Source organism: Rhamphochromis longiceps, linkage group LG18 (genome assembly GCF_057381845.1).
Source record: "Rhamphochromis longiceps isolate RC_006_pf linkage group LG18, R_longiceps_female_GT1.1, whole genome shotgun sequence".
NCBI lineage: Eukaryota > Metazoa > Chordata > Actinopteri > Cichliformes > Cichlidae > Rhamphochromis > Rhamphochromis longiceps.
This window is the reverse complement of record NC_140574.1, coordinates 1756166-1767254: the sequence shown is the minus strand read 5'-3', so window position 1 is coordinate 1767254 and position 11089 is coordinate 1756166. Positions and strand designations below refer to the sequence as shown.

General features: G+C 42.6%; 1 protein-coding gene and 1 long non-coding RNA gene across 2 annotated transcripts; both read left to right on the top strand.

Moving 5' to 3' along the window:
- Positions 1–4652: 4652 nt before the first annotated feature.
- Positions 4653–5262, top strand: LOC146647365 (uncharacterized). The gene is made up of 3 exons (XR_014908453.1): positions 4653–4811; positions 4900–5101; positions 5233–5262. It is a non-coding gene; the product is annotated as an uncharacterized LOC146647365 (long non-coding RNA).
- A 554-nt stretch (positions 5263–5816) lies between these two features.
- On the top strand, positions 5817–10326 carry LOC146647364 (stonustoxin subunit beta-like). Its single transcript, XM_085388980.1, has 4 exons — positions 5817–5896; positions 8827–8878; positions 9027–9073; positions 9238–10326. Exons 1-4 carry the CDS (start codon positions 5845–5847, stop codon positions 9789–9791), a joined length of 705 nt encoding a protein of 234 aa, XP_085245106.1. The 5' UTR covers positions 5817–5844; the 3' UTR covers positions 9792–10326.
- Positions 10327–11089: the final 763 nt, after the last annotated feature.

Sequence of the window (11089 nt, the reverse complement as noted above, 5' to 3'; positions counted from 1 at the left end):
GAGGAAACATCAACCTGACCTGTACATATGATGGTTCTATCTACAATATCCAGTGGTACCGACAATACCAGAGATCCAGACCAGAGTTCCTGCTCTACATCACAGAGGGAGGATCAGTTCATCAAGCTGTGTCGGGATTCTCAGCTCACATTGACAAAACAGAGAAACGTGCAGATCTGGAGATCTCCTCTGCTGCAGTGTCTGACTCTGCTGTGTACTACTGTGCTCTGCAGCCCACAGTGACAGGAAACAGCAAAACTCTGTACAAAAACCTTTGGAGCAAAGACAACAGAATACTCCACAACATCCACTAGAGGGAGCCACACACTGTTAAACCTCTGATTCTTGTGTCATTGGACTGATGACAAAGACAACAGAGAAATGAAGCAGTAAAGATCAGAGACAGAGACAGAGCTGCTGTGGAAGCACAAAACTGTTTGATTGGCTGAGCTATTAAACTGGCCCCGCCCACTAAAGTTGAGCAATGACATTATTTGTTGGTCATTGTGCTGCAGTGGAAGAACATTGTTCATGTGCTGTCTGTCTGGCTTTAATAACTCCAAAGACATGTTGCTGCACCTCTTTTTGCTTCTATCTCACATTACAGGTGAGTTTAAGAACAGGGATTAAAGTTTAGTTGAAGCTGCTGCATTAAGCAGATATACAGACTGCATTTCACTACTTTTCTTCTTTCTTTTTCCAGGACTAACAGCTGGAGACTCAATCACTCCTCAACAACCTGAAGTCACTAAAACAGAAGGAAAATCTGTCAAACTCACATGTAGCTATGAGACGAGTTACAGTGTTGCTGACCTTTATTGGTACAGACATCATTCTGACCTTCAGGCTCCTCAGTTTATACTCAGGAAAAGAGGAAAGGGGGGCACATATGAATATATTCCTGATAATCGATATAACTCAGAAACATCAGATCGATCAACTAATCTGACCATAGCAGCCCTAACCCTGGCAGACACAGCTCTCTACTACTGTGCTCTACAAACACAGTGATACAAAGTGTAGAAGAGGCTGTACAAAAACCTGAACACAGATATCTGACTACTCTTCAAAGAGGAGGGAAGTGGTATTCAAAGCACAGCTTCATATCAGATGGATTCTGCTAATTCCTGTTTTATCAGAGTCACTGTGGTTACAGCTGCTAATGAAACACTGTGGGAGGATTCACATGAGCAGCAAATCCACATCAACCACAAACCAACTGCAGGAACGTTCAGACACAATAAAAACTGTCAAACATCAAAAGCTGCTCATTTACACTATTTTATATTTAGTGGATGAGGACATGCAGAAATGCAGCAGAAGCAAAATAAACAGAGTAACAGAGGTTTATCTCTTTAAGGTAAAATCTCTCACATGAAGCTAAAAGTCCAACCAGGAAGACCATCTCATGCTTGTTCCATTTATTCTCTTTGAACTCATCACATCAGATGATGATGCTCTCCTTCAGATTTGGTGAAAACATCAATGTCCTGCTCTCATTTCTCAAAGTCTCCCCCTCTCTGCTGTTCTTAGTTTTCATTTCAGTGTCAGATGGATGCAGCCCTCCTCCCCCCCACACATTTCATCAGGACCAGAGTCTGTGGGTCCTTCCACTGAGTTCTTCAGCAGTCCTGCTCCACCACCAGGCTCCCTCTGATCGAAACACTGAGGACTGCTCACACATTTCTGCAGCAGCAGGGAGAGTTTCCAGTCAGCAGAGTTCATGAGTTCACATATTTTCTTTCACAGGAACTGCAGCAACATTTCAACATCACATCCTCTTTAGATTTTATAATTTTACAGAGATTATAAAAGACAAAAGTATGACTTTGGACGCAGGATTACACAATAGCAAACTTTAAATCTGATGAACCAGCAAAGACAGACTCGACATAGCTGCTGTAAACCAAGAAGAAAACACATGGAGGAAACCTGACAGCATTACTGTATATGTGTGAAACCAACAAGGCAAAACAAGCACAGAGTAAACATCCAATTTATCAGGAAGTGGGGACAAGGAAAGCACTAGAAATGAAGAGGATTAGGTAGACGGGGAAGCATCAGAAACATGAGGAAATAGTAAAGAGAAGAAAAACAGGAGAAGCTGTGAATGTGACAACCTGTGAGATTTGAACTAAAGACATGCTGGAACAGTGGGGACGAGATTTTCTCACCTTATTGTTTTGTACAAGAATATTTAAGGCATTCACACAGCTCAGTTAGATGTGGTCAATATAATGTGACTGGTACATGGTCAATGAACCTGATGGAGGAAATCAGAGATGACCCGGAGCCTGCGAGCAGAACCAGGTCCTGCATTTTTAGCTCCTGAGCTTGATACAAGCAGCAGAAATTAACAGTTGGTCTTCTTTCTTTTAAATTCATAATCTTTTGACAAACAAACATTTGTGTTAGTTGAAATTTGGCGGCTCAAACTGGTGCTGCTTGAAAGCTAACTCTTGGTCTGGTTTATGTCCCGAGTCTAACACACTGATCATGAGGAAGTTTTGGATTTTTAATGAAGGGTTTTCCCCTGACGCTGCTTCTTCAGGAAATCATCTGATCTACACTTATTATCTGTCCTAATGCAACATTTACCTGCAGGCCAGGTTTGACACAGCATTGCTGAGCGGCCTCATTCTTCTGCTGGGAGTCAAAAAGAAAACGATCTATTAGTTCAAACTTTGACCCTGGCAGTCCCATGAAGACAGTGAAGCAGGACACAAACAGCCTGAAACTGTGACCTCTTCCAGTATTTCAGTGTTCCTTCCAACTAATGTTAGCTACACTGTAAAAAGCACAAAGCTTCCATCCAACAACCAAACACAAGCCCAGGTTTGGTGCAAAAGTGCAAACAGCCAGAACCCGTTCCAGGGAAGCAACTCTCCTGTCCACCAGCAAAAATCCCAACATAAAGGCATCAAGCTGGGGGAAACAGATGTATCCACCCTGGTTATCGCCAGGGCCTCCAACTTTGGCTGCCACCTAACCCACACTCTCTGTGGAGCCCCTCCCCTGGGCCTGGTCCAGCTTAGAGCCTCAGAAACCCCATCCCACGTACCCAGACATGGTCCACTGGTCAATGCAGCATGGATGTCTTCTGATTCATTCTTAGTCTTACCCCTCTCTCAGGACCAGTGTGCATATAGGGACCCTACCAGGGGCAAATTACCATTGAAAACAGAGCTCCTGGTATCATTTGGCACCATATCCCTCCACCATGATAAGGTGGAGATTCGTGGAGGAACATTACATCAAGTAGTTCCTGAATTATCTCTAAACATGTCCATGAGTTAATCAGTGAAGAAGCAAACGTATCACCTGTGTAAAGGAAAGCGAGCCTCATTCCTGTGTTTGTTCTGGCATATTGTGAAACCAGTTCGGTGAGTTTCTTTTCAGGAAACTGGAAACCTCCCAAACAGCCAAAGCAAAACCAGTTTGGTCCAAAGAACTCAGCCTTCACGTTATCATGAAGAAGAACAATTCTAACTAGATTCCAGCTCAGTATAAAAGAGCATCCAGTCAGTCAGTCAGTCAGTCAGCAGGTGTTTCCAGTGCAGGTACAGTTGAGTCCTTCTTTTCTGAGCAGTCTGAGCTCTTTAATCAGAGGACAACCAGGACTCAGCATCTCTGCTGTAAGTCTCTGATTCTTCATTTCTCATTTGTCTTAGCAGCAGCAGCAGATGTTGTTTCTGTTTTACTTTGAAGAAGGTTTTTCTTTCATCTGTCACATCAGAGATGGAGGATGTTGCAAAGAAAGAAGACATGAGAGGAACATGATTATTTTGTTTTCTTATTGTGAAACATCTTGGGACAGAAATGACATTATTCAGATTTTATGTCAGTGAAAGTGTTAAGTTTGCAGTACTGTGGTAAAGCTGAGAGGGGTAAACTTGGACTGGTGAAGAGTAGCTGAGCTGTTTGCATACATTTAATCAGAGATTGTTTAACTGTGAGGTGCTGTTTGAGTTAATTCACCAAATTCTAGGTTTTTTGGGTTTTCGTAGTGGCTGGAAGCTGGAAATATGTAACATCTGAATTCGGTCGGCTAAATCCACAAAGAGCAGCTTCAGCTGATCACAACCTGGATACAAAGAAAACCTGAGTGGAGCTTCCAGTACAGGGTCTCATTTCCAAGTCGCCCACGCTGCCCCACTGCACCTGGGCTTAGAGTTTCCCCACCTGCCAAATCTCACTTTGATGCCTGATTAGGATCCCGTGTGTCTACATTCAATAGTCTTCAGGTTTATTAGGCTCAAGTCTTATTATCTATTAATCAGTATCAGCAATACATTTTCTCATTAATATTTTTAAAAATCAGTCCTGAATAATCCACAAGAAGCAGAGATGATGTGATGCACAGTGAAAATCCCAAGAGCTGATGTGATGCGACACATTCTGTCCCTCCAGCTCAACATGTCCTCTGATTTCTTTCTAGGTCAGAGATGGAGACGTGGACAGACAGTCAGGGTAAAAAAGTATGTTACTGTATGATTCATATGAGATATGTTGATTGTTTGATCTTAGCCTCTTGTAGTAACTTCCAAACCAATAATAATAATAATTACTGCAAATGACTGCATAAAAAAATCAGCTTGTGTTAAAATAATCTGAAGAGTTTCTGTTTGGTCTCTCAGATTTACCCAGTGACTCAACAATCACAGTCAAATCGCATCGCCCTGCTGATCAACATTGAAACGTTTAATACAAGTTTATACAAATGTAGAGCTGCGAAAGATGAGAAAGTCATGCAAAGTCTACTTCAAACTCTTGGATATGAGGTAGTGAGATGTGGGGACATCACTGCAAAGGTAACTTTTAAAAGCAGGAAAGGTTTCTTCACTTGCACCCAGTTTTACAAACTGGTTAAATGATCCAGTGACGGATTTCTTCTCACAGATGATCGATAAACCTCTGAAAGAATTTTCTGAACACCCAAAACTGGCCCTCACAGACAGCGTGTTTGTGACTTTGGTGTGTTATGGAGGCACGGGAACTGAGGAGTTTGAAATTGACCAAATCTTTCAGCACTTAAACTCAAAGAACTGTCCTGCACTGAAGGACAAACCAAAGATCGTCATTATTCACGCCTGCAGAGGAGGTGATTCTCATCTGTCCTCACACACCCAACAAACAGCATGAATGAATCTTCAATGAATTTACTGTTAATATTTGTTCATTTGAAAAGGTAAAAGATCGACACGTTTCAGTAAGTCTGTGTGTTTGTTTCAGTGGGGGAGGAATCGGTGGATTTACTTGATAGGACACAATTTGTGCCTACAGACGACATCGAATCTCTGTCAGTGAACTCTGTCAAAGGTCCTCGGACACACAATGAAAAGGATTTCATCATTTTTCATTCCAGCACCACTTGTAAGTGCACCACCCTCCAATAAGTAACATTTAGAACAATCAAACACCGCCTAACTACAGATATGATCTGGTTCTGTTTGCTTGCAGACACAGGTTCATACACTCATGAAACATACGGTTCTGCCTTCATCCAACACATCTGTGAGGCTGTCAAAAAGCACTGCCTTAGAGATGACATTGAGGAAATATTCAGAACGGTACGTTTGGCAAGTGGAATATATGGAATACACAAATACATACGACAAGAGGCTATCTATCTATCTATCTATCTATCATCTATCTATCTATCTATCTATCTATCTATCTATCTATCTATCTATCTATCTATCTATCTATCTATCTATCTATCTATCTATCTATCTATCTATCTATCTATCTATCTATCTATCTATCTATCTGTGTGTGGAATCATGTTAAGTGCAGTCTAACCAACAGGTCATGCAAAGCTTTGAAGAATTCCCATCTGAGCAGATGCCAACCAAAGAGAGAGACACTCTGACAAAGCGCTTCTACGTGTTTCAAAGTTAGTGTTACAGGTTTTTGATGTGACTTTAAGATATTGTGTTGTTTTGGGATGACAGGACACACGAGACTGCATGAAATGTTCAGTCTGGTTTATTCACATCGATGAGCGACTGATGGAACTAAAGAGCAATGATGATGATGATGATGAACAAAACAGAAAAGCATCCCACAACATTACAGTTTTTCTCAGTCGCTTTGGTGCGTTTCTCAGATCAGAATTGAAATTCTCATAACTATTAGTTCAACCTCCACAACACTCAGTCATTTGTGCACATCATAGTAGCAATTTCTCCTCTCTCTGAACAAACTGCAAATGATTTTGGACATGAATCAGTTGCTTCCATACATTTCCCTGCTGCTTTCTGACATTTCCATTTGCTTATGTCATGTCAGTCAAAAGTAATCATACCTATGGATGCTGAATAGTCGTTCCCAATAAAACTAATAGTCATACATCCATTGCTTGAGTCATCACACACAAAATTGTTGAACTAGTTATCACATGCCAAATATTGGCCATCTGTCAAGCAAATCCTATACCTTTCTGTATCATTGTTCCTGGAAATGTCTCCGAAATTGAACAATTGATCTCGGGTGAATTACAGCTGTCACTCATGAGGAGGCGTGTGAAAGTTTAGTTGTAACCAATGACAAACAACTTGTTCACTGTCAATTATGGATGAATCCTGTGAATCCCCAATTGGCAAGCATATATAAACTGCGCAGGAGCTATTGTGTACCATTTCTACACTTCTGTGACACAAAATGGAAGGTCAGCACCGTGGAAGAGGGGTGAGGATGTGGGGAGGAAGGGGAAGAGGGAGAAGAAGCAGATATAGGCGGATTCCCAATGAAATAAGGGCTACAATTGTGGACCATGTTGTCAATCACAGCCTCACCATGGAGGAGGCTGGTCGAAGGGTGCAACCCAATATTGGAAGAACTACTGTCAGTTCAATCATTCAAACATTCCGTAGGGAAAACAAGTATGCAAACAGTAATACACTGTACTGTACTGTGCCATCTCAGACACATCACATGTTACTGTACTGTATTTGCAATTTCACAAAAAGTTCACTCTGCACCACATAGGATTGTAAGACAACCTCGCGGAGGCGGAAGAGGGCCCCTTTTTACCCCACAGCAAGAAGAAGCCATTTGTGCAATGGTCATTGCAAACAATGCAATAAAGCTGAGAGACATACAAAGCGCTGTCATAGAGAATTACACGGTATTTGGCAATATTGAATCTGTTCCAATTTCAACAATTGACAGAGTACTCAAGACAAATGAAATCCACATGAGCAAATGGCCCTGCTAGCAGCCATGGATGCAGCATGTGACGACATCAAAGCAGGGTCCTGCAGAGGATGGATTCGCCACTCCAGGAGATACTTTCCTCGCTGCATTGCGAGGGATAACATCTGTTGTGATGTAGATGAAAATATGTGGCCAGACAGACAGGAACGTCTGGATGTGCCAGAATGATTTACTGTACTGTTACATGTGCTGTTTATTGTTCACATTAGTGCACAGCTCTACCAAATGGGTGATTTTATGTTTACATGTATTCTACAGTGAACAGGTGACTGTAGCATATTTTTCTTTTGCACACTTCTGTAGGATTACAAACACTTCTACACAATGGAAATGTGAAACGTACGTATTCAGTGTCTCAGTTACTCCCAAGACTCCCATAACATCTACAGTGACTTCACTGCACATTTCAGATGGCTGTACAGGTAGGCCATAGTGCTGTCGTCAGCATTTTCAGGTGTCACCAATTGTTTTTGCAATGGGAAACACTGAAATTATAAACTGTCATAGTGGAAACATGACAATGCCATTTGACTATCTTGTTCATAAAGATGGTGTCAAGACTTTTCATTTTGATGGCACTGACAGTTTCATTGACATGGATACTTGCTTTTGAGGTATGGATAATCAATTCTGTGCATGTGACGTGCTTTTGCAGGCTATCCACTAGGTTTTGCAGTTTGCACTAATTGTTTTGGGAAATGCACTAACTGCTGTGCAAATGTTAATGGTGTTCTGAGGAACGCACCAAAGCGACTGAGAAAAACTGTAATTTCCCCGTAGACAGTTCTGTGTGGCATCAGTCCATATGAGAGTCCTCCATGATCCCACAGGGCTTCAATATTGAGGTCCAGGCTCTGAGGAAGCCGGTGCATGGCTCACAGTGTTTCATTGTGTTTGTGTTTCATTGTGTTTGTGAAGTTCACCTGATCGACACACCAGCTGTCAACAACTGTACCATCCGTGCTCCAGTTATGTTGAGTCTTCCCAGGCACCTCAACCCCTACTCACATCTTGCGTCTCAATGGGTCACATGATAGAGTGAGGCAAGGTTTCACCATAGTTTCATCCAAAAGCTCTGCTGATAATGACCCACACCTTTTTTTATAACTTGGATCTTGTGATGAGGCACATGATCAATAGTGTGCCTATGATCCTCTTAAGTGGACAACTCCCACTAGAGTTTAAACACCAAAGGAGAAACCTCTTCAAAAAGCTTAATGAGGTCCAGTCGCCGTCTTCCAAAGCTGCTTAGATCGAATAAACGGTAAATGGACTGGTTCTTATTTAACTCAACACAACGTGCCTCATTCACCTTTTCTATATAAGAGCTTTCTATCTAACATGCACACATATTTATATTCTGATGGATGCGTTGAATCCATCAATCTTCTTCAGTAGTTTATGTAGACTAAAAATGACCATGACAAGCAGAGGACGAATGTCACCACATCAAAGTCTCTTGGTGGCTTTACTGCTTCCACTCAACTGATATATGAGGAAAAAACACTTTGACTTCCTACTTTTGTTCTGTTTCATTCAAAAAAACAAAACATGTAGGTGTTGTGAAAATTGTAATATTTGATTTTAAAAGAGCAATTCTGATTCAAGATGCACCTGAAGAAGTGAAGCAGTGGTCTGCAGGAAAGGAGTCTCTAAACAGGTATGAACAGATCCCTTCACTCAGCCTGTTTGTTTTATGCAGATGTAAGAGCTACATGAAGTCTTCCCTCTGTGACAGTATGAGTGATGATGTCCATGTTAGCATGTTGCCAACGACTGTGCTGGTTTGACCCCTCCTCTCCCTGCAGGGTGGAGCCTGATGGCGTCCGACGGGTGAGCTCGGATCTGAAGAAGTGTACGTTTGATTTTATGATGATTCTTGGAAACAAATCCAACCGTCTTTAAACTACTGTGTCGCTCATTCATATCTCTGATATCAGGAGTCACCATCAAAGAGCCGATCAACGAATAGATGATCGATCAATAACTGCAGCTGGATTTATTTGTTCTCTCTATCAGATTCCTATCAACTCACAATCGACCCAAACACAGTATACAAATGGATCCAGCTGTCTGACAGCAACAGAGAGGTGATGCGTTTGAATGCACAGCAGCCATATCCTGATCATCCAGAGAGATTTGACCGCCCTCAGCTGCTGTGCACAGACGGGCTGACTGGTCCTTGTTACTGGGAGGTTGAGTGGAGTGGATATGTTTCTATAGCAGTGAGCTACAAAGGAATCAAACGGAGAGGACACAGTGATGACTGCTTGTTTGGACTGAACAGTCAGTCCTGGAGCCTGGACTGCTCTTACTCTTACTCTGTCTTGCACAATAACACAGAAACCTTCATCCCCAAAGACGTTGTCTCCAACAGAGTAGCAGTGTATGTGGACCATCCTGCCGGCACGCTGTCCTTCTACAATATCTTCTTGGACTCTCTGATCCACCTCCACACCTTCAACACCACATTCACTGAACCTCTGTATCCTGGATTTGGAGTCTGGTCTCATAATTCTTCAGTGAGAATAATGAAGCCGGTCCATGTGCACTGCTCTCCTCCAACAGAGTAGCAGTGTATGTGGACCGTCCTGCCGGCACAGCAAACAACCTCTATCCTGGATTTGAAGCTTGGTTTCATAATTCTTCAGTCAGTCTGTGCTTAGTTCAGTATAAAACTCTGAGAAGCACTGCTAAATAGACCTTTCAGTCTGCATCTTGCACTCAAAAACACTTTCAGATTCATGGATTCAATGATTTAATGTTTTAAACTCCTCTAAATGATTCCTTCTTAATTTCAATCCGTTGAAGATTGAAGCTTCCAGCAACCGTAGAGTGTGAGCCAGGGTCCAAGCTGGACAGGTCACCAATCTGAGACAGGGCTGACATTAACTTCATTCCACTAACTGCATGTCTTTGGACTGTGAGAGGAAGCTGGAGCACCCAGAGAGAATCCAAACAAACAAGCTGAGAACATACAAACTCCACACATGAAGGTGAAGTTGGACTCGGGACTTTGTTGCTGTGAGGTGACGGTGCTGACCTCTGCACCAAAGCTCTTCTGACATGGGGCTGAGAAAATATTTTGCACTGCTGATCAGAAAGAGAAATTCCTGCAATCATATGAAGTCCAGATATGTAATAGTCATTAACATGATCAGAGCCACGAGTGGTTTTAATCTCAGGAATTTATACAACAACTTGTAGCACCAACTGTAGTTAAATGAGGCTGCACAACATGAAATGCAGACTACAGAATTTCACTTTAATAATACTGAATGAGAGGAGCAGCAGCTAAGTCGTCTACATAAACCTGGAACAGTGTTTATTGATAGGCTGCGGACACTGCGCTGGTTGCCTGGGGTCAGGAAACTCTCAGGGTTTGCCTGCTCTCGTTGTGCCTAACTGAGCTAGTCTGGGTAAACAGGCACAACATTCACTGGCTTCATCTGGACTGAACCACGGGGAGAACCGGTGACAAGAACACTCTTCCTCCTGGAAGAGGGAGCATGGCTCCTCATCCTCCCACCACAACCACACCAATGATGAAGCTGGTTCATTCATGGAACTGTCTGGAATGCCGAATAACAGGAGCTCTTACAAGCTGGGCACCAGCGTCACAGCTTGAATGCTGGGTGGCAGCGGTGATGGTGGTGACCTGGGTGACCGGTGCAATAAGACTGCTGACTAAGAAGGCAGCAACAGACGAACTCCAGAAAACTCATCTCCAGTCAACCAGGGAACACATGATGGTAGGTCAACATAGACTGACACAGACACTGAGGAATAAACAGCACTATTTAAACACCCGAGGGTCAGAGGCATCAGGAGAAACAAGAGTGTAACAAGACGCAGGTGAGGATCATCAGAA